The sequence below is a fragment of the Erigeron canadensis genome, chromosome 5 (genome assembly GCF_010389155.1).
Source record: "Erigeron canadensis isolate Cc75 chromosome 5, C_canadensis_v1, whole genome shotgun sequence".
Taxonomy (NCBI): domain Eukaryota; kingdom Viridiplantae; phylum Streptophyta; class Magnoliopsida; order Asterales; family Asteraceae; genus Erigeron; species Erigeron canadensis.
Window position 1 is genome coordinate 2,717,394 of NC_057765.1, and position 23,899 is coordinate 2,741,292.

A 23,899-nucleotide genomic window follows, 5' to 3' on the forward strand; every position below is an offset into this window, starting at 1 on the left:
CGAGTTCACATTAGAGAACCCCATTACCCGATACATTGTAAGAGGAAAACCAACTAATAGTCCGCCTAAAGATACAACAACATTTTAGGGAAAATCTTGCCCTCTTAGATTCGAAGATAGGTCTCCTAGCTTAGATCCAAATCCTTATACCGTTGAGTTATTAACTCGTTAGTTTATTAAAGTCTGAATATAATTAACTATAAACCTACACATTGTACGAAGCTGATTGTATATAAAAATAAAAAATATAATAACTCGTAATTATATCATTATACTTTATGAATATATGATACACGTCAAGTATATTAAAGCATGACTAATGAAACATAAATATTTATAAGTCATAATTTTTTTTTTTTGATATATATTTTTTAAATTTAATATAGTAATAATTTTTTTTTAAAAAAGAACATTTATACATATCCACCATATTGTATTATCATGTATTGTTTTATTTTTTACCTTTTTATTTTCTTATTATTTATATTTATTAATGGATGATTAAGATAAATGATTAGAATAATTTAAACGACATGAGATGCTTAAAGTTAGTAAATTAATGATAAATCGACACATCATGAAAAGTCATCCATGACATTCTCTTATAATTGTCAACTAAACAAAAATTATACTCTCTTAATTAGATAAAGGGATACAAATAGCTATTCTTATTGACAGCTAGCAAATCTTATATACAGCATAATTTACCACTTTTTTGTAACACTTAACCTTGCAAATAAATTATGAATACAAGGGGGAAAAAAGAAAAATAAAAGTAATGCAATAGAGTCGGGTCAAACCGGGTATTTTGACCTGGGTCCAGAACCATAATCAGTTATGAAGATTTTGGGGTTTATCCATCATATAAGTTTATGCTTATCTTTATTTTAAATTAGTTCGGTTTGTTTTATTTGTTGGGTTTTTTTCTTTTTTCTGGATATGGACTTTATATTTTACATTTTTGTAAAATGACAGTTGATTAATAAAAGAATTTTTGTTGCTTCATCTGATTTTTATCCAACCTGTGTGCATAACAGATTGCATCAAAAAGTTAACTAGACCTCAACTTAAACATGCCTCATGTCTAAGTTTGAACAATATTTTTTCTTTTCTCAATGTTGTAGACATTTTATAAAATATACTCCGTAGTTCTTTTGATAAAATAAGTGATTGTCAGCGAATAAAAAACATATGTGTTAGTCTACCTGTCAATCATCCATTAGTTGGGAACCCCTTTATATATTGTGGGTTTAGGAATGTAGTATTTCCATTATATATGCATTGTTCCTCTTCGTATACTTTGTAGTAAAGACATATATAATGAAGAGGAATAACCATATTTTCATGCTTTGGATGACTCTGTTAGCGGCACCAAGCGTGTTGGCGGCGACATACACCGTCGGAGATAACACAGGATGGGCTACTCCGATCAGTGGTGATCCTTATGCCACTTGGGCTTCACAACAAACTTTTGTTGTTGGTGATGTTTTAGGTATATTATTCATGCATAGTGTTACTTAAAAATGCACACTAACTAGTGTAGTAAGATTGTTTTTAGCAAATATATAGTTGTCTATATAGGGCTTTAAGTTATTTTGTGACCTTAAACGAGACTTATTCTTTTGTGTTTTATCATTAAAACCTTCTTAAAAAACCCTCCTCCCTTTATCGAGGTTTGAGACCGACAATAATAAATAAAAAACTTGTGAATTAATTGGGATAAAAGTTTTTATCTACATTTTTAATAAGCCAAAAAAGTTTAAAATAGCTTTTTTTTAAATAAAATTATAAAATTAACCTACTACAAAATATAAACATAAGCCCAAAAACTAATTAAAGATATTCAATTTCAAAAACAAAAAAAACCCGGAGGCTTTAACATGTGGAGTTAAACGACCACTAACCTGTATATTAGGGATATTTGTTCTTACAACATATAGTACTACATACAACTTACGGCTATATATTAAAAAAAGATGCAGTTAGAAAAAAAAAAAATCTGTTTATCGTCATATTTTGTCAAAAAACGAGTCGATCATAATAAACATACATTGTAGAGACTATTGGCATCGACTCCTCAATCTTCAGAGTCGGGAAATTTTTGTTCAAAGTTAGTTGCTCACACTTTAATTATGTGTTTATTTGAGATTTACGTGTATTTTTTATTTTAAATTCTTTTACATATAAGCAAATTGTCCATTTTTTTTTTATTTATGTACATATTTTAATAAAAATTACTATTCTGTTCATGACAATATCATAGGGTTGTCAATCTCGACCCAACCCGAACCCAAACCGAAAAAAGTCAGGTTAGGGATGGGGATTTTGACCCGCCAACTTGAATTCAGGTTGGGTCCGGGTTGAGTTGTTGGGTTGTCAGGTCGATCGACCGGCCAACCCGATATCTTAAAAATATTTGATTTATATATAATATCTTATAATTCACAATCTATTTATCCATACGTCCCATTCTTATTTTCTATATATCTAATCTAAAGTAACTTCATACCTAAAATAAGAGGAGGATTCAAAATTTTGTGAGATGTTAACTGATGCATTACAACAAAAATGTCAATTGCTCACTATTAGTTCCTCACATTTCTAAAAAGTGTGAAAAAATATGTTAATTTGTTCACATTTAAAATTGTATAAAAAAATTCGCACTTAGAAGTGTGAAAAAATTAATAAAGTCATACTTTTTTGACAAGTATATGTATAAACAAAATGTTCACATTTAAAAGTATGAAAAAATGTCAAGTATTTTCACACTTAAAAGTGTGAGAGCTAATTTGTCACACTCAAATTTCTCGCACTTCCTCTTGTGTGATGAAATTTGGTGTCACAAATTATTTCCACACTTTTAAGTGTGAACAATCATATATTTTTACACACTAAAAAATGTGAACTTTTTGTTTATACATATATAATTGTGAAATTTTTTTGATCCTTTAACTTTATTCACACTTTTAAATGCGAGTTCTTTTTCACACATTTATAAGTGTGAACAAATTAATAATTTTTTTAACATTTTTAAAAAGTGCGAAGAAATGAGTGTTAAGAAATAAAATATTTGTTGTAGTGATGTTGAGTGAGACGGCAAGTTTGTTAACTTTGTGCCAAGTTCTATTATATATTTCTTTTCTTTTTTTCGTTTTTTTCCCAGCGATTTAGTTCATTATATATTTATATATATTTGCTTATCAGATCATATGGGTTGGGTCATGGGTTGACGGGTTATGGGTCAACGTTAAATTTTCTGACCTGAAATTTTTAGTGGGTTGGGTTAGGGTCAGGTTTTTTAACCCACCAACCCGTCAACCCGAACCTGAACCCATTGACAACCCTATTAAACATGTTTCAAAGCTAACTTATTTACTTGATATGTAGTATTCAGTTTCACCACTGGCAGCCATACGGTGGCTAATGTTACAAAATCTTCATTCGACGGATGCAACACTGCAAATACTCTTTCCGTCGAAACAAATGGGCCGGCAAGATTTACCATCGATACAGCCGGCTCACACTACTTTATTTGCACCCTACTAAACCATTGTACACTTAACCAAAAGTTGGCAATCACTACCAATGCCAACACCAACACCAACACCACCACTGGCAACGCTCCTTCACCAGGGTCACCTCCTGGCGCACCTTCACCCTTTTCACCGCCAAGGGATCGTGGATCTAATGATGCACCTGCCATGGCGGCTACCGGAACTTTATCACTCGTGTTTATAGGATTGTTGGTGTATTTGAACTAGTATTGATTAGCTAGTCAAACTTTCATTTCACCTTGTGTTTTTTTGTGATATGATTTTGTTTTTTTCTTTTTGTATGTTGGATTAATTCAATAATGGTAATGAAAGTTTTGATTGTATTTCAAATTTGAATTATAATGCATTTGAACAGTTTAATTAGCCATTTTAAACATCGACACCACTAATTTATTATGGTACGTCTAAATTTAAGCAACCATATATAGTCACTATACTGTGTAATTGAATATTGGCATAACCATAGGATTGAAAAAAAATGATAAACTTAACACATGCTTATCAAAAATCTCGACTTAGCATCATAGGCGTCATTTAAGGGCGCATGTAACGCATAGGTACGGGGGTAATGCCCCCTATACCAGCCCAAATATTCCATTTAATTAGTGTAACTTTTTTTGTTTTTGAAACTTAATTTTTTCATGAAGCCCATGGGCCTTGGCTCATAACTTGGTGTTACCTCAAGCCCAACTAGCCCAGCTATAAAGAATCCATTAAATGTTACGACTTGCGAGTAATAATTCGCAATTTCTCATAATCTCGTGGTTAAAACTTAAAACTAATATATAAAAGATTTTAGACATGTATATAAATAAAAACCCCACTGTTCCCATATTTTCTTTTCATCGTCCAATCCCACCCATACACATAGCCTTTCAAAAGCTACCTTCATAATTATTTAACTGCAAACTAGCAAAATGATTATAGTTAATCACTTATGATCTTAATATACATATTTAAAAGAGTTAATTACTGAAATGGTACCTAACGTTTGTGCCATATTATTGGTTTGATACCTTTCCTTTCGAAATTACGCTGATCATACCCAATGTATGCAAATTTCCACTCGGACTAAACTGGAGGGCAACGCCGTCATGTGGCCGTTAAAACCTCCCCCACGTGACTTGCACGTGAGGGGTAAAGATGTAATATCGCGTTTCAATGTTTCATAATTACTGAAATGGTACCTAACGTTTGCATGATATTGCTGGTTCCATACCTAATGCTTCTTAATTACTTAAATGGTACCTAATGTTTATTTATTTTTATTTTTTTGCTTTTTTTTTGTACATTATAAAAAAAGTTAGGTATGAAAAATATAAAAAATAAAATAAAATTAATAACTAAACATTTTAGAAATAATTTTACCCCTCACGTGCAAGTCATGTGAGGGAGGTTTTAACGGTCACCTGACGGCGTTGGCCTCTAGTATGGTCCGAGTGGACATTTGCATACGTAGGGTATGATCAGCGTAATTTCGAAAGGAAAGATATGAAACCAGTATCATGGTGCAAACATTAGGTACCTTTTCAGTAATTAACTCTATTTAAAATTATTTCTTAGTTGTCATTTGGTTTGCCGAGTAAATGAAAAGATATATTTTCTTTTTAAAAAAGAGTCTTCATCATTACCTAGTGCTATCGATGAAAAGTTCAAAGAAAAAAAATGAACAATCATGCTTTACATTGTTTATTACATGGTTCTCATGTTATAAGTGAATCCTCGTGTTATCAGTAAAAATTCACCTTTTAATACTAGTATATAATGTTGTTCAATATAATCATTATAATTGTGTTTAGTTGTTTCGTTGTTGATTGGTTGTTGTTTATTAACTTTTAAAGAAAAGTGAACAATCATGCTTTACTTTGTTTAAAGTATAACTTTTTAAATTTATTCATAGGTTTCTTATATGGTTGCCATGTTATAAGTGAATTCTCGTGTTATAAGTAAAAAAATCACTTTTTAATAATGCTTTTCAATTTAGTCATTATAATTGTGTTTAGTTGTTTCGGTCGTTGGTTGGTTTTCGTTTACTATTTTTCATCAATTGTCGTTCGTCGCAACTTTTTAAAAGTCCATCAACCACACTTTGTAAATTCCGATCCCAATCACCGACCCAATTTTTCTAAAGTTTTAAAAAACAAATATCTATATCTATACTATATTATAAAAAGAATAACCCTTTTTATTTTTGATAATGTTGAAAATATGTAATATTTTCACTTAACACCCCTTAAAATACTTTCATATACACTATCCGCTTAACATTAATGATTAAATTACACTGTCAGTCCTTTATCATTTAAAATATGTCCATTAACCTTTTACATCAATTATATACACAACCCACCGCCGCTCCACCACCAACAGTCGTCCAACCATCACACTGTCGTCGCCACGACCACCGCCGCATAGCGCGGGTACCGTGCTAGTATTCCAAACGTAATTCTTATCTGATTTCTTTTACCCAAAATCTATTAACTTCATATCCCAATCCTATTGAAAAACAAATATATCTGATTTCTTTGAAAGGCCACACAATGTTTTAAATTCACCGATTCTTATTACAGCAAAGGTGGTAAACGATCCTCTTCATCACTTGGTGTGCGATATGGAAGTTTTGCAACGAATACAATTTTTTGATTTGGGCATTCGACGAAATGAAGTCTTATTTGAGTTGATTGGTAGATCTTTTTTCTGGTATTACAATAGCAACAAAAAACATGAATTTTCATGAGACGGGTTTGGACAGAGGTGCCAAATACCAATTGGAAAAATTGATACACTACAGAGTAAAAATTGTAAAATTTTCAATTAAAGATAATACCCGTTTTTCAAGTTGTATTTTCGACATATTTCATAGTTTAAGGAGTAGTAACCAATATTTCGACTATCTAGATCTGAAAACTAGAGTAGGTAGGTAGAGAAGCTTCTGTTTGAAATAAATACAGCACTACTATGATTAAAGGGTCCGTTGACTTATTATGTTCGTTGACTTATAAACTCTATTTACAATTTACATCATCCAAAAAGCTTTCATACCGATGATCAATTGATCATCACTCAATACATGAATTAATCACACCACACATAATCCGGTCCGAAAACTCACTTTTGTGTGGTGACCATCACTGATCACTTGGGTCTGTTGACTTTTTTTGGCATGGAAAACCCTTCAGATAATGTGGCTTTTTTAAGCTCGAAACTAGCTCCCTTAAGAATAGCAATTGATGATATAGTATCTGCTACCGACAACTTTTCCAAAAAAAACTTCATAAAACGAGGTCATTTTACAGATATTTACAAAGGAAAACTACTTTTGCGGTCTAAAGAAGATTGGATCGATGTTGTTATTCGGAGGTATCTTCCTTCATTCAGGCTATTACAAAATGAGTTCTTGAGAGAGATCCAAAAACACTCTGACCTGATTAACCATACAAATACTCTGCCTATAGTTGGGTTCTGTGACGAGAATGGTGAGAAAATCATGGTTTTCGAGTATCAACAAAACGGAAGTCTCGAAAAATATATAACTGATCCAACGGCTCTCACTTGGTCCCAAAAATTGAAAATATGTCTAGGTGCCGCTAGTTTTTTGCGACATGTTCATGAAAATATTGAAAGTGGTCTACAACAGAATAATGGGTTTGACCATGAAATCAAGAGCTCTAAAATTCTGTTAGATAAAGATTGGGAAGCCAGGGTATTTTGTTTTGGATTTGACATACGACATTACGTTACTCGTATAAATTTATCGTTTTCAAGATCTAGCTACACAGACCCAGAATATAATGGATCCCATATGTCTGATGTATACGCTTTCGGAGTAATATTGTTTGAAGTCATATGTGGGAAGAAAGCAGCAGAGGTTAATAATAAAGACGGCGGTAGTGGATATGATTCATTTGTTCGAATGGTCAAGAAACACTATGAAGATCGAAGAACCTTAAATGACATTATCAATCCTGATCTAAGGAAACAAAAGAACCGGTTTTCGTTGCCGATCGTGTCAGAAATAGCTTATAATTGTGTCCAGGAAGGAAGCAAGCGCCCAAGCATGAATCGGATAGTGGAAGGACTTGAGCAAGCGTTGTATATTTCTTTGAAAGAGGAAAAGCTTGTAAGATCATCTTACTCTTCTATCTATTTTTTTATTTTTTTTTGAACATTCAAGGCATACTCTTCTATCTTATTTATATTTTCAATGCAATTACACTACCAAGAAAAGGGACGAAACTTTTCTCGCCACAATCTGTTTTTGGTAGCCAAAGCTTGCTAAACCACAAAAAAATGACTTTGACTGCAAAAACAAGTCTAAGTTTTAAATTTCCATTTATAATTTAATTCAATATCTTCCTTATTTTGACAAAACTTTCATAGTACATTGGACTACTTTCGTAAGTTAAATTCGTAAAAAAATATGTTTTTTTTTTTTTTAAATTTTTTTTAAAATGCATTGCAATTAACTCATCATTTAGTTTATATATTTCAGATTTTACTTTTTTTATTTAATTATGAAAAAAAAAAACATGTCTTATACAAAACTAGCATACCACTGCGCAATGCAGCATGATTAATATTTTTTGGACGTTGTTTAATGGTGTTAATAGTCACTCATCGTAGCTTCGTAGGTGTCATCGTATAAAAGACAATATAAGTATCACATCACATATACCCAATATAAGTGTTTAAAATCATAAAGATAATTATTAATGATTTTAGGATCGTATTTATATTTAATTTATCAAGTTGGGTAAATATCATATATATTATTATTTTTAATCAGATATATATATGATATATTTATATAATTTTGAGAGGAGATGATCGAAATATGAAATTGATTCTAAAATAGAAACTATAATTAATTAAAAATGGTAGTTAGATACCCCATAACTATATCATATTGGGTATGGTTAGCACATGGTGCAACATTATATTGGTCCCATCTGTGTTTCGTCAGGTAAGGATCTCATTGAAGGTGCGACAAGGTGGTCGGGGCTGGGTAAAAAGTCAAGAATTCAACACTATTGTATTTCTTACGTGTACGTGGATGTTAGGCTTTCTTTGGTATAACCGTATAAATATATATAGATTAAGGCGCTAGGCTTTATTTGGTATAAAATGTAGATTTTCTTTGGTATAATGGATTGATTGAAGCAAATGTTTGTTAAGTATAGCTGATTTGTTTTTTGGAAATAGTTTTCGAGATAAACATTATTACATGTTTACTTGGCTCACTACCCTAGCCCTATTAGAAATTTCCGGCTATGTCACCTGTTGCTAACATATATTACAACACTCTTCCTTTTTTCTTATAGATGGAAATTCAACTTGATGTCATATTGTCGGCCACCAACAAGTTTGATGAAACATGTTGTATTGGCAAGGGGGGATATGGGAAAGTGTATAAAGCACAACTCTATCTTTCTGAAATCATGAATGATGATAAATTGCCTAGATATCGAACTACAGTAGCCATAAAACACATTACGCGTAAAGACGAGATAGTGAACAAAGAGTTCCGAGACGACCTAGAATTTCTACATGGATGTGATCATCCCAACATACTTCATCTTTTTGGATTTTGTGTTGAAGGTGAAAGGATTCTTGTGTGTGAGTATGCTTCTAACGGAAGTCTCGATGATTATCTCGAAAGTGTAGACAAAATAATTAATCTTACATGGGATCAACGATTGAAGATGTGCCTTGGTATCGCAAATGGCTTAAATTACCTGCACAAAGCCATGGGCGACAAAAGAGTTATAATACACCGTGATATAAAGAGCGGTAACATTCTTTTGGATGAGAATTTGGAGGTCAAGATTGCTGATTTCGGGCTTTCTATATTCCACCCTACAAATAACCCGGAAAGCACTATATACCCAAAGATATTGGCAGGCACACCAGGGTATGCGGATCCAGAATACATGAAGACCGGCAAGTTGAGAGTAGAATCCGATATTTACTCTTTTGGAGTAGTTTTATTTGAAATTCTATCCGGTAAGTTGGCCTATGATCCATTTTACACCAACCAACATGAGAAGGGGCTTGCACCTACGGCACGAAAACACTTCAATAACGGAACAATAATGGAATTGGTAGATGCAAGATTAATGAATGAAGCTCATGAACTCAGTTCCACACTAAAATTAGGACCAGATAAACGTTCTTTAGTCGCATTTTGTGAAGTCGCATCTAAGTGTTTGGCAAAAACTCAAGTCCTTCGTCCAAAAATGAATTTCATAATCGAAGAACTTGTGAAAGCATTACATTTTCAAGTAAGTCATTGTTTCAAGGTTATGGTAACATTATATCTATCTTATATATATCCATACTATCATATAAAATATTTCTTCATTGTCTTAAAACTTAACAATATAAAACACCAAATTACTAGATTGTGTCCATTGACTATCGATTTTGAAAGTACATTAGTTTGCAAGAAAATTGGAATAAGATAGCTTCTTGATATCAAAGACACAATTGTTTTTGTTTAGTCAAATTTCAAAACATACAATTATTAAACCTTTCTTACACCATGACTTACCATCATCCAAAAACTATCTATTCTACTGCTTGAGTAGAATTCTCTTTTAAGTTATCTGATCCTTTAGCCATAGTCGTTTGTTCATTTGGTAGAACTGTTAATTCCGAAATTATGAAGCGCAAATTTTGAATAGGCAATCTATTATTCATTTATTTGCCCATGGTTTTGTTGGATTATGTATATGAGTTCGATATATATTTTAGGAAATTTTGTATAGATTAGGCCCATTGTACGTATAGATTGATTTGTTATAACATATGTTTGGCCATGGTCTCTGTAGCACTAACGGATTGTTTGGTCAAAAGATTATAGAAGAAATTTCTCTTGCATGTTCAACAGGGACAATGGGTGCTTTTCGTTTTTAGTCAAAAGATTATGGGGAAAGGTTAGGTGCAGTACTTATCTTAGGTAAAGCATGGAGGATTATGTAAAATCCAGGGGAGTTTATGTAAAATTCAGGGGCTATGTATGTTTATCAAATTTAAAAGTTTAATATGTAACTTTTTTTAAAGTGGCAGTAGCTAAGCTTGTTTGCAGTACGGATCATTTTCCTAAAGATTATAAAAGAAATTTGGTCACATTAACATTTATTGATTACTATTACTAGAAATCAACTAACTAATAATTAAGCTGATCAAGTGTCTCGTGATTCATAGGAAAATCGTAAGGACACGCTAAAAATGTCATTCGATGACATAAAGTTTGAAGGAGAAACCGTCGGTGATAACAGCTGCAATATAACCAGAGGCCTCGGGATGGTATACAATGGAGAATGTCAATACAATAATGGTTGTAAGGAGGTTGTTGTAGAGCAGTTGAGAAGATCTATTCTAGAATCTGGTATTTGCAGAGAGTTTGAAATTCCTTTCAAGCGCAGACATGAAAATATAGTCGATCTTGTAGGCTATTGTAAGACCATGGATGAAAAATTCATTGTTTATGAACATGCATCTAACCAAAGCCTCGACTTGTATTTAAACGATGCTGATTTTTCATGGACCAAACGACTTAAGATATGCACTGATATTGCCAAGGGGTTAGATTTTCTTCACAAATGTGATGCAGGACAAGAAGTGGTGATACATAGGGACTTGAAAAGTTCTAATATTCTACTAACAGGGGACTGGAAAGCAAAAATCAGCGGGTTTGAGCATTCTGTAATATGTCCAACTAATCAGGATAAACATTTCTTAACCAAAGAATCTGACATTTACTCATTTGGTGTGATTTTATTTGAAGTATTATGTGGGAGATCAGCGTGTCATGAGGAGATGAGTATCTGCGATTCAGCTAAGCATCAGCGTACCATAGGAAAACTTGATGATATAGTGTTTGATGGCATAAAGAAACAAATTGTACAAAAATCATTGGTTACATTTCAAAGAATTGCCATTCAATGCTTAAATGATGAAATAAAAGAACGACCAACAGCTGGTGCGATTTTAGAACAACTTCAAAAAGCATTGGAATATCAAGTAAGTTTCATGTCTTCAAAAAGGTATTTAATTATTGCATATGAATAACACTCCATTTCCTATACTCAATTTTACAATCCCATTTTCTAGTATATGTTAGTTTTAAATGGTAAAGCATATCAAAATTGAATATGGATACATGCTAATTATAAGATTTAGATATGTGTTGAAATTAATGTCAATTGCTTAATAAATATGTAGGAGGATATTGAAATCTGGAAGAACAAATTGCCTGTAAACTACATAGATATACTTAAGCTTTCAAAGTCTCCTGAAATATATTTCACTATGTGGAAAAAGGATATCTACAACATGTTTACCAAGGGAATCTCCCTTCAAGATGGCAAATTGGTACGCTCATTCATTTTTCATATGTTATTTTCTACATGTTTTTGGGATCTATATATGATACTTTTAAATAGTATAGAATCAAAAAAGATAGATCATAATGGTTTGTCAATATTTTGCCGTGTATGATAGTGGTTTTCAATTGGAAGTAATGAAGAAAGGAAGGAGATAATTTCAGCCACAACATTTTTATATAAAAACCGTTGGTCACGTAGGTGGCAATCTATCCAAATATCAAGGTTTCTCTCCTAATTAATCTTAATGTTGGTTATTAGTTGTATATCCAAATCCGGGCTAGATCTTATGAGATTTTCATGGAAATTAATGATGTATAAGTTTAGTGTTTTTTTTAAATAAAAATTAAATATAAATTGAAAATATCAAACATGAATACATGATATTTGTAGGGGTCATATAGGCCAAATGGCTTAGTAGGTTGCTAAGTTGGTGGATTGGTTTCAGGTCGTTCAACCATGCATAGGTGATAATCAAGGGATAGTTTTGTATATTTATAAAACTTAAGGGTTTAGTTTGTAACTCATCTAAAGTTTTTGTTCATGGCTGTACATAAAGATTGGGTACAACTGCACCCATCATTTACCCATTAAATTATGTATTTTTGAAAAATATTTTTGAATATATTGTGGGGCTTCGGAGTACATCAAGTATCGTTACTTTTATCGGGTTTTGATTTTTTGAAAACTAAAATTTTCGTAAAAACTAGAACATTTACCAAAAGACATTATGATCTGAATTTAACACAATGTATTTTTAATTTTTTTTTTCTGAAAACTCATTGTGTAAAGTTCATATCACAATGTGTTTGAACAGTTATATGATTTTCACGCACTATCAAAACACATTGTGTTTTTTGAAAACATATTGTGTTTTTAGAAAACACAATTAAAATATATTGTGTTAGATTTAGATCATAATGTGATTTGGCCAGTTTTTTAGTTTTCACAAAAATTTTAGTTTTCAAATAAACACAACCCTTCACATTAACAGATAATGTTAATGAATATTTAACATCTAATAATATTATAATATGTGCAGGTTTAAAAAAGTAGCAGAGATGTTAGATGTTGCAAATCTAAATATCCACATCACAAAAAGCACAAAACTTTTACTTCCAGATGTTAAATACAACGTTCATCTTGTGTTCAAGTTTTGTTATCCGAGAAAATCTCATGCTGACCGGATGTATGTGAACCTAAAGTACAAAATGGGTAATCAAAACTTAAATGCATATTTTGCGACAATGAGAAACGACAAATGGCTGATGATTGAATTGTGTCGATTCTCAAATCAAAAGGAGGAAACAAATGTTGACATTTTACTGGAAAGCTTTACACGATGCTATTGCGACAGTCGTGCCATCTATATTGAAGGCATTGAGTTTCAAGCCCTAGACAATGCAAGTTTGGAGATACTTTCTAATTCTCATTCTATGCTTTTTGTTATTATTTTTTCAAAAGAAAGGAAACGTTTGGGTAAATCTTGAAAATTTAATGCAGGTGAAACAAGAAGAAATTAAGAAGTCAGAAAACAATGAGCAAGTTTCAAAGAAGAGAAAATTTGATGAGTTTTCTGACCAATCCTTTGAGGAACCGCCTTCTTCTAGTGTGAGCATTGAGGTTCCTGCAGAGCAGGTTCTATATGACACTTCAAATAAGAAGCTTTCTTTATCAAGTCTCTCGTTCCAATCCAGGTCTGCCGTTTGAACCTACGTTTTACATTCTCTTATTTAAGCCTTCACTTTTCCTTGTACATTTCCTTTTTAGTCATTAATTTCCTCAAAACATAACACTAGTTTGTTTCTTAAGAAACGTGTAATCAGATGATAATATAGCATTGATACAGATCTGAAGGCGAGGGAATTGAGCTTCCAAGACAGCAAGTATTTCGCATCAAGTGCAATATTGGAAGTCAAATGGGGTCCCCAAATACAAAAGTCGTCGTGTGTTACCTTGTATTCAAGCTTTCAGATAAGTGTAGAGGGTTGCATTGCCCAGTAATAGTACGAGATCAATCCAACTGGGGACAGAAAGAGACTGGAATTCTTTATTTTAGATCTCCAAGCCCATGGAATTTAGTTGCGACTGATCGAGTTCCAAAGAAGAGGGGAGACGGATGGATGGAGGTTATAGTAGCGATATTCAACTCAGATTGTCGTTTCTTGAACTTGAAACTCAGCACTTACGAAGGAACCATGTCTGGCCTTATTCTGCGTAGCCTCGAGTTTCGACCATCGTAAGGATACAACTAGCATCTGTTTTCTCGAAAAAAATTTATTCACTGTTAGTATTGGCTCGACATTCGAGTTTCGACCATCGTAAGAATACATCTAGGTCGTTTTTTCCTTCACTGTGTATAAATTACTAGATGGAAATCCAACCAACTCGTTATAATCAAGTTTTCTTATTAACAAATCTTCTGAAATGAGAAGAAGTAGCCGACGATTTCTTGACGGATATTATGGTCACATTTGTTTCAACTGATTATCATCCATCCCATCCATCTATAGTGATTTTAGAGGGTTCGTATAGACACGTAGAAGATGTTTGATGAAATGCCAAAAGAGAAGCTAATTTGCCAACCTTTGGTTAATTCGACCCGTATTAATAGGCCTGGCAAAATGGTTGGGTCAGGCGGGTTTGGGTAACGGGTCAAAGCGGATACGGGTTGAAATGGGTGCGAGTCCAAGCGGGCCAAAGCGGGTTGGGTGCGAGTCAACCTGCATTTTTTTAGTTTTTTGTCGAGGCTAGAACGATTTGAAACTCACACTATTTTGCTTCGACTTCTTGCAAGAGTGATAAACTCATATACTATATATATGTAACTGTATGTATGTACGTAATATAATTTTTTCAGCCATCTAATTATAACTAAAACCATACAGCAAAGTTAGATAAATGCTAAACCATAACATCAAGCAGAATAGCAGATTATGATCTTAAAAAAAAATCTCATGTGGCAAAATAAACAAAATAAAATGATAATTCAAATTTTAACGAGATAGGTACCCGCGCAAATGCGTAATGCGGAGGCGGTGGCGGCAACAAGTAGTGATGTTCGCGGTGGTGGTGGTAATGATGTGGTTATTAATCTAAAGGTAATTGATGTAAATGATAGTGTATTATTTTATGGTTAAGTTATGTATCTTTTTATTAAGAGTATTATAGAGATATGGTTAGAAAAATATTTTAGAGATATATTGGGTAAATTTAGTGTAGGAGTTAAAAATGTGTTGAAAATTAAGGGTATTTTGGATATTTTAAAGGTAGAAAGTTGAAAAGATAAGATGTAAGTCCCAACTATATAATAGATGAGTACCGAAGACACCTCTATGTCGATGGTGAGATAACTTTGCAACACGTTCACTGGATCTGGATGAGACCAGTTGAAGTGAACAGTGTACCAGGTCAACTGGAAGGTTTACTTATTTAGGTGACAATACAATAAGTAAATAACGATGCAATAAAGTAAATAACTTGTAAGTAAATTGTGAGACAATATGTATTTTTCACGTGTATTTTATTTATTAACTTTAAATATAATACAAGGTTGTTGCGCAAACAAGATAATACAAAAGTGTAAATATCCTAACAACCTATGAAATACAATTGATCTAATACTTGGAAATTCTCTTAACAATCGAAACACTAAAAGTTGTGAAATGTTCCTTTTTGCGATTGAGAGAATATTGCACAAGTTCACCAAGAATATTTCAAAGTAAGATATGCAAAAGTTAATTCTTGGTAGTGCAAGGACCTCTATTTATAGTTGAAGGTTGAGCATTGGGATCTCAACTTCGACGTACAAATATGGTTGATAGCATACAAAGAATTAATATTTAATTCTTGTATATGCTAAATAAAGTAAGACAGAATGTCACTTTATTCAACCACTTTACATCTATGCTCTTTTAACCAAAGACAAAATTATTGTCCGGGTAAAAAGATGTAAAGTAAAAGGTTCTCCTCGTAAACAGTGTAAAGTTTTGTAAGTACATTTACACTGAAGGTCTCCAGTCCATTGATCTGATAGTTAGTCAACTGGGCTTCACTGTCATTGTTATTCTCTTTCTTCCACTTGATGTCTTCGACTTCAACTGAAATGTCTTCATATGTGTTCTTCGGATCTTCAGCCGGAGGAAGTCTTCAGTTTCATAACTGTACATTGCAACTAGACTTCTAATATTTCTGGACAATTTTTCGGTCTCCAGTTCCAACTAGAGAGGCTCTAATTTTCAACAAAAACTGGACCTAACATAAGAGGGTAGTTTGTTTTATAAGAGAGTCAGATATAAATGAATAATGAAAGACGTAAAATAAATAAATATTAAATTTACACATGCCGCATGTAGTCATGCACAATCAAATAAGCCTAGTTGTCAATAAACGACGTTTATTGATAGGCAGTGGCACCCGACACAGAATCGTACATCCATCATTTCACAACATACAGCTCTCCAAAGCACATTTATTTTACACTTTATAATACCACATCTGGAATATAAATCCAGCCAGTCATCTCTTCGTCTTCCTCACCTTATCACTCCGTCAGCGTTTTCTACTTTTCTTTTCCCTTTAACTGTGACAAATGGTTGAGTGGTTTATAGACACGCTCGACCCGTTCTAAAAATTGTTTAATGATTCCAAGATGCCCATTAGACCCTTAGTCTGGTTTTGAGCTTCCCTAATAAACCCAAACGGGTTGAATTAGTTACCCAAATTAACCCGTTTTCAACACTTTGGATAAAAATTGTCCGGTCTACTTATTTACCATACTCAAAGTAACTTCTTGGAGTTTTGGTTCAACCTTTTTTAACCATCTTTTGTTTTGGGTAATCCAACCCATTTGGGAAAAAGGAAAACATAACCCAAATAAATTCGTTATTATTGAGTTAATGTATAACAAATTCATGTTCTCGATTTTCACGTACAACATTGTTAATTTTATATGTATTGTGCAGTGGCGAACTCAGGATTTCAAACTAATAAGTCCTGGCTTTTAACTTATTTAAATTGAAAAAATGAATGTGCTAGTTGGTTAGTTCTAGTCGACATTAACACCATCTACAATATGAATTTTGCATGTCACAAAACATAAAACACCAATACCATCTAAAGCATGAACTTTTTAAACCTTTAAATTACGAAAAGAATTTTGACATAATAATCTAATTAGTTATAAATAACGAACATGTAAATTTGTTATTCAATTGCTTTTATTTTTTGTTTTAAAAACATTGTCTATTCGAAACTTTATATATTTATTACATGAACATTTTACATGAACATTGAATTAAAGATAAAGAGGTTTAAAGAAAAATATGACAAATGAAAAGTCGGGCTTTTGTTTTTTTCCTCTGTATCATCTTTTTCACCATGCTTTTATGTAAAAACCTCCATTAAAACATGAAATCTTCTTTTAGCTTCAACAATGAGTCCAATGGGTAGATTAAAAACTACTTGTTCATCACAATAAAATTCTAAATATTTTCTAAAACTTAGGACCTACCTAACAATACACTAGATCCGCCCATGGTATTATGCATTAATTAAGTATCTCATAATTTAGTGTTACCTACTAGATATTTGATCATTTTGCAACTTTTACTAATAGTAATATACTACAATAATATTTAGCCCTAGTTCACTTTTAGTGTTAAATCATCTGATGGAGATTCTCTCAAGATGAAAACAATTTGAGGGGTCAACTTAGAAAGAATCATAGCCTTTAAATTATAATCAAAGGCCAAGATTCAAAAATGACAATTGAATTTGGCCCTTCATTTTAATCTAATAGTTAAAATTCCCTTAACTTGACGCAAGTTAGTATCCTAATTTGAGGGAATCCCCCTCTTAAATCATCAGTATTTTAAGCGAATTGTTATTTTTTAACTGTATTGTTGACAATAGTTTGACCAACCACATTACAATAAACAATTGTAGTATTTAGCGTATTTAGCGTCTAGTGGAACATTAGAAGTCAAATAATCTATCTATCTATACTATAATTAAAAGAGGAAGCAGTGATAAACTTGACATCCCTTGAAGCTTTTTTTTATGCCTAAAACTTTCTCCTAATTACTTTAGAGCTCTCTCTTTTTTTTAAAACTTTTTTATGTTTTATTTGCTTACAAAATAGATAATTATAACTAAAACTCCATTATAAATCTTTTTCTATCACAAACATTTATTAATCATTCACATTCATATTATTCCTCTTCATTCTAGCTTTAACAAACAAATCAAGTTAAGTAAATTTCACAACAAAAAACATACGGTTTTTCTTATATCACTTTAATTTATTTATGTTTTGTATTTTGTTCGTGTATGTTTATCATTTGATATTGAATTAATTGTTATGTTATTGTTATTTTTCATCACTTTTAATTTAGTTTGTTGTCAATTGTAGTTTGAATATGTGTAACACCCATCGTTTAAGTTTATGGATTTCCAAAAAAATTTCCTCTAACGGCGTTAAAAGATAGCGGAAACAAACATTAAAAGATCAAACCAAAAGGATCTTTTTGGTTTATTTATTAAACGGTGCTACTAGCAATGTCATCACAAAAAATTCAAATGGAAATCCAACGGTAACCCAATATTAAACAACTAACATCTGAGTAGTTACAAGTCATTAATGTCTAATATGAGAAGTTACTATGGGTAAACTAAAGTCATCTTCATTGCAATCTACCCATGCCTCACACTTTATTCATCATCTAGCTCAAGCTTGCTAAACCTGAGGGAACAACACATTTCAAGAAACGCGTGTTAGCTAACGAATTATCTAAGTAAGATAACACATAGGTAATAAATCAAAAGTCATTTATATCATCTTTCATCTCATATAGTACATCCTTGCATATCATGTATCATCTCATATCAATACATATCATTGATGCGTGTATTTTAGTGCATATTTTATTAAATCGTTTTGCTCGTAAAAATCACCCAAGTTTTAAATATATAAAAAAAGGATATACTAATAATTATATTACACACACGGGCAGTGTACCCCGTCGCGTATAGTATAGCTAGTAGTAAGTCCAGGATCGTCCAAGGGAATTAGTTTAGTTGTTAATAACAATATTAAATCTAATCTAAAAAGAAAGTGTAAAATTGGGGGGTTGTGACCGAGTTGTCACGTCGCTTAACAAACTACAAGTGATCTTTTTGAAAGCTTTTAATTGACTGAAAAGTAAATTTTGGCGTAAGAGGAGCGAAAGATAAAACTAAAGGTCGTTACGGCCGAAAAATAGTTATTTAACTATTTCTCACGAAAAAAAGTTTGTTTGATTTTTGTAACTAGAAATTGTTTCAACCCCCAGTTTATAATCAGACTGTCACTATCCGATTGATAAACTATTAAGTTAAAATGAGATCCTAACCTTGAAATGGTAAATTAAGGACAATTAACTTCTACTCAAAATGAGATACCAACGACTTCTCCACGTAACCTTGGTGATCTACCCAAGTAACTTGAAAGTAATTCCAACAACTAAAACTAAATCTTCGTTAATCTTAACGAAATTGATGAGACTTTTCGCACAATAATTTTTATCGAAACCAAATTTATTATTAACTTCTAAAATAACTTCAACGAACAATCTTCTCACAATTATTAACCGAATGAACTAAACTTTAACTTGAGATTAACTTAAGATTTGAACGTAACCAACTTGATTTTACAAACTAAGAATTAAAAATAACTTTTGGTGTAGTTGTTGTGCTCAAGACTAGACTAAATGGTGTGGAGAACCTTCTCCTGAGCACACCCTCAATCGTCTGCATGCATGCCATATTTATAGTCCAAGTCTTCAAATGTATGCCATGAATCATCTGACAAAAGTCTAGGTATACAGTAGTGAATTGCAACCATCTGCACCAAATAGTATCCAAAACGTGCTTATTGAAATGTGAATCTTTCAATTCTATGTTGCAAATATTAATTGAATGGGGCCGAGGTGATTAATGTCGCTTTCATGTTTTATCTTCGTGCTTAAAACTTTCAAATTAAACGTGATCATGGTGGCTAATTCATCGAAAGTGATCAACATGAAACTTGTAGATAATAATCTTCTGAATCCCTAGAAAGTTGAATCGTGTCGATCGGAGTCTGAATGAACAAAGCATGGCCAAAACAGTGCAACAACATTTTTTATTATCTTTTTTAGTGCATTTCCCATCAATTTCCAATACAACCTATAAAAACACTTATGCAAGTAATAAGTAACTAAAATACATTAATTTACATTCAAATGGGTCATATTTATATGTTAAATGGCACGAAAATGCTCAAATAAATATGTATAATTTGAGCGTTATCAATCATCCCCCACAGTTGAATAATGATCAATTAGGTTAATCTACTTAACCCCTAAAACTTGGTTATAAGTTTCAAAGGTTACATTCAAGCCCCTCCACTTTACATCTTTATATCTAAGGCTTAAACAACCTAATGGGAATACTTCTCGACATAATAAACACATCTTAATCCTCTTTGATATCTTAAACATATTAACATATACATCATTAAGGCATTAAAGTCTCACACATCATTAATCCTCTTTGATATCTTAAGCATTAAATCTCTTAGAGACTTAACGGACATAAAGTGTTGACTTAACGACACAAGTCAACCGTAAGTTAAAAGTTCGGGATGTTACAATATGACTTATTCTTCTACTACAAAAGGGTTCATTCTTTTTAATTCGATTTGTTAATGTTTTGTTATTTACTATTTTGATATTCACCTTTGATATATATATATATATATAGACATTATTCGTTCATCGGATGGACTTGAGGACTAGTGTTAGTATATACTTGGGCCCCGCTTTGCAGGGCTCCAATTGTCGTGTTGAAACGGTTTTGTTTACTTGCATTGAACTTACTTAAAAATCCAAAAGAAAAAACGTGTGAAAAAACCAAAAATTAACTTGAAAAAAACAAAAAATGCTTGTGCGAGAAAACTAAAAACAACACATCAAAAAGTTGCAATATCGAATACATACATTTAGTTGGTGCAATGAAACGAAAAAAGCAGAAAGAAAGGAAAAACAAAATGTTTGAGTATAAGTTTCCAATATGTTGGTTGGGTACACAAAAACAAAAAAAACTATGAGAAAAACCAGGAAAAATCGAAAGCAAAAACCCCAAACGACATCCGAAATGACAAAATCTAGATAGTGATGCATCGTATAAGATGAAACAATAGAAGACAACACAAAAGCAAAAAAACTGTACAAGAAACCAAGAAAAACCAAAAGAAAAAAAACTTTAACGGGATCCAATATAGTAAATTCCGAATAATAACCAAATAGTAATACGAACATAGGTGGACTAATAGAACAGTGCCCAATAGCCTCATGCCTGAGAGTTGAGATTACAATATTACCTTGTGTTCTAGCTTTCGTAAAGTTGCAATGGGTTTCATTGTCAAGTGATTATACGGAATCGATTCAAGTGGAGAACCATAATCATTTTGTTTTAGATTTGGAAAGTCATTTCAGCATTTATTATTGTTAAAGTTTAAAAATTTTGGATATATTCAAATTTTATAAAACTTGACGGATGTCCGCACGATGCGACGGCGATGATGGTACGACAACGGTGTGGTGACGGCGATGTGAGACGGTGGCGGTTGCGGCGATGGCGGTGGTGGTGACGTGGTAGTGAATGTAAATTAATTGATGTAATAGGGGTTAATATGATTATTTTAGGGTTGTAGGATCTGTGTTGTAAGTTATTCTATTAAGGATATTATAGTTATATAGGTGAAATGTTTAAATTAGACAATTAGTGATATGATAATTCTAAAATCTTAATTATTTATAGGTGATAGTTTGTTTTATATATTAGTATAGAAGAAGTATAGATATAGATAAGATAAGACGTACAATAAGCTTAGCAAAACGTTTAAGCCCTTGAAATAAATGTTTGGATCCATCATTCGTTATAGAGTTTATGAAACTGCTCCGATCCAAAAGAAAAGGTGACTTGACAATGTGACATTATAATACCCGTTTTCCAAGTTGAGAGTATTTTAGACACATTTCATAGTTTAAGGCGCTATGACCAAACTTTTGAGATATTAAAATACATATTAGCTATGTAGATCTGATCATTATAGTGGGTCCAGAAGGTTTGTTATAAAAAATACAACTATTATTAACGGGGTACGTTTAAACAGAGCTAATATGATTCAAGTAATCATCAATATGACCAATATTACAACTTAATCAATACGAAAGCTAAAAAAGAAACATATGAAAAATAATTCCATATAAATATTGATTCCACTTTATCATTTTTTTTCAAATTTAGTTAAATAAAAAATTGGCAACAAAGTATATAATTTGAAAAAAAAAAACCAATTCATCAACAAATTTTTGGCCGTAGGTTTTTTTTGGTTGAGAATATGTGAGGATTTTTTATAAGGTTGTATATATAAATAATAATTTTTTGGAGACTTTTAAGGATAAAAAAAGTTTTTAATTAATTATAAGGTTGATCATTTATTAAATTAAATTAAATATTTAAAAAGTAGAGAATTAATAAGGAGAGAAAATCATACTCAAAAAATGAGATTAGGGTGCCACCAACCCCCTATTTTAGCTATATTATAGATAGAAGATAATTACTTGTAAAATCTCCTAAAATCTATAAAGCCGTATATCATGCAAAATCAGTGAATTCTTTTAAGGGAAAAACTTCTATGTTGTTGGCTGCATATAACTGGTTGTAGCAAAGGTAAAATTTACGGGGGGCAAAGATGTGTATTTGTAAATTAATACGGTTAATTTACAAACTTTTTGGAAAAAATTTCTTTGCTGTAGTATTATTATTACTGTATTTAGTTTTATGTAGCTTGCTGTATATTTCATTTTCTCTCCGTTTAATTAGAAAATTACCATTTTATGCCCTGTTAGCATTTTATTTATCATTATCTTTATCATCTATACTATTTTATAAAACATTTTGTCCTTTTACAAATTCTCAATTAAGGATTTGAACTACCTAAATTACCCCTCTTATTTATTCACTAATTTAAACATCTTTACCGAATATACCTATAATACCCTTAAATCTCAACCACTCATTTTTTCCCTCTCTTCAAATCTCAACCACTCATTTATTTCTCCCTCTTTCATAAATCATTTTATTCCTCTAATTCATTCAAAATCTTTTATCTCAAAAACCGTATATCGATAAATTATAAAATTGTATGGGTGTTCTTAAAATTTCATGCTTTTTCATTAGAGATGTCATTCGATATACTTCCGACGAACTTTTAAATCCGAGGGCGGAACCTGTACGACTAAGGTATTTAGCTATCATACTCCATGACTTGATCTATCACCCCCATCATCTCACCGCCGTAACACGTGGACACTATCTCTCGTCTCTAAATATATATAAAAGAGAAACTTTAATTGCAAAATAGAAAAGTTTGAACCCTTAGATAAAACTCAAAGTTTAGTTAGATACATTGGATTAGATTGATGATGTCATTTACCTTTTATAATATTTTTTAAAATTAATTTTAATTTAATAAATTCAAATAGTCATTAATTATAGAAAGTAAGTTTCTACATTTTATAATTACAGAAAGTAATTAATTTTTATATTATTATAAAAATTAATTCATAAACTTTATATTATTTTTTAAAAAATAACCTTTTTAATTTTTTTAGTTGTTATTAAATTATGACTTTATATATGTTTTATTCATATAACGTAATAATTATTGGTTATAGTTATACGTATTTAACTTTATATCGTTATGATATTTAAATAAAACATATATAACTTCTAGATTAATCAAAAAGTATGACAACATCGTCAAATTTTAACATCTTTTATTTATATTTGTTAAATTAATAAAATGTTATAAATATAATATAAAAATTAAGTATGTGAAAAATTGATCACTAAAATCTCTCTTATTTTTTC

At 31.6% G+C, this 23,899-nt stretch overlaps 3 protein-coding genes across 4 annotated transcripts; all 3 read left to right on the forward strand.

Annotated features, from left to right (window-relative positions):
- Window positions 1–1,353: 1,353 nt before the first annotated feature.
- LOC122599528 (umecyanin-like) lies at window positions 1,354–3,761 on the forward strand. Its single transcript, XM_043772054.1, has 2 exons — window positions 1,354–1,492; window positions 3,388–3,761. Exons 1-2 carry the CDS (start codon window positions 1,354–1,356, stop codon window positions 3,759–3,761), a joined length of 513 nt encoding a protein of 170 aa, XP_043627989.1.
- Window positions 3,762–6,675: 2,914 nt separating this feature from the next.
- On the forward strand, window positions 6,676–10,018 carry LOC122599529 (probable receptor-like serine/threonine-protein kinase At4g34500). Its single transcript, XM_043772055.1, has 2 exons — window positions 6,676–7,674; window positions 8,876–10,018. Exons 1-2 carry the CDS (start codon window positions 6,718–6,720, stop codon window positions 10,016–10,018), a joined length of 2,100 nt encoding a protein of 699 aa, XP_043627990.1. The 5' UTR covers window positions 6,676–6,717.
- A 750-nt stretch (window positions 10,019–10,768) lies between these two features.
- LOC122600063 (F-box protein At2g02240-like) lies at window positions 10,769–14,403 on the forward strand. Of its 2 annotated transcripts, XM_043772718.1 has the most exons (7): window positions 11,189–11,248; window positions 11,344–11,579; window positions 11,781–11,930; window positions 12,060–12,166; window positions 12,984–13,344; window positions 13,445–13,638; window positions 13,791–14,403. In XM_043772718.1, the coding sequence occupies exons 2-7, from the start codon at window positions 11,376–11,378 to the stop codon at window positions 14,182–14,184; spliced, it is 1,410 nt and encodes a 469-aa protein (XP_043628653.1). In that variant the 5' UTR covers window positions 11,189–11,248; window positions 11,344–11,375; the 3' UTR covers window positions 14,185–14,403. The 2 variants fall into 2 exon arrangements, with proteins under 2 accessions (XP_043628652.1, XP_043628653.1); XM_043772717.1 differs by having other exon boundaries at window positions 10,769–11,579.
- The last annotated feature ends 9,496 nt before the right edge of the window (window positions 14,404–23,899 follow it).

What these genes read in the sequence shown, in the direction of transcription:
- LOC122599529 (XM_043772055.1), top strand. Translation starts at nt 6,718, where the DNA reads ATGGAAAACCCTTCAGATAATGTGGCTTTTTTAAGCTCGAAACTAGCT. An exon ending in CTTTGAAAGAGGAAAAGCTT is followed by an intron (nt 7,675 to 8,875) that starts GTAAGATCATCT and finishes TTTTTCTTATAG; the next exon opens with ATGGAAATTCAACTTGATGT.
- LOC122600063 (XM_043772717.1), top strand. Translation starts at nt 10,785, where the DNA reads ATGTCATTCGATGACATAAAGTTTGAAGGAGAAACCGTCGGTGATAAC. An exon ending in CAATCTATCCAAATATCAAG is followed by an intron (nt 12,167 to 12,983) that starts GTTTCTCTCCTA and finishes TAATATGTGCAG; the next exon opens with GTTTAAAAAAGTAGCAGAGA. An exon ending in AGTCTCTCGTTCCAATCCAG is followed by an intron (nt 13,639 to 13,790) that starts GTCTGCCGTTTG and finishes GCATTGATACAG; the next exon opens with ATCTGAAGGCGAGGGAATTG.
- LOC122599528 (XM_043772054.1), top strand. Translation starts at nt 1,354, where the DNA reads ATGACTCTGTTAGCGGCACCAAGCGTGTTGGCGGCGACATACACCGTC. An exon ending in TGTTGTTGGTGATGTTTTAG is followed by an intron (nt 1,493 to 3,387) that starts GTATATTATTCA and finishes CTTGATATGTAG; the next exon opens with TATTCAGTTTCACCACTGGC.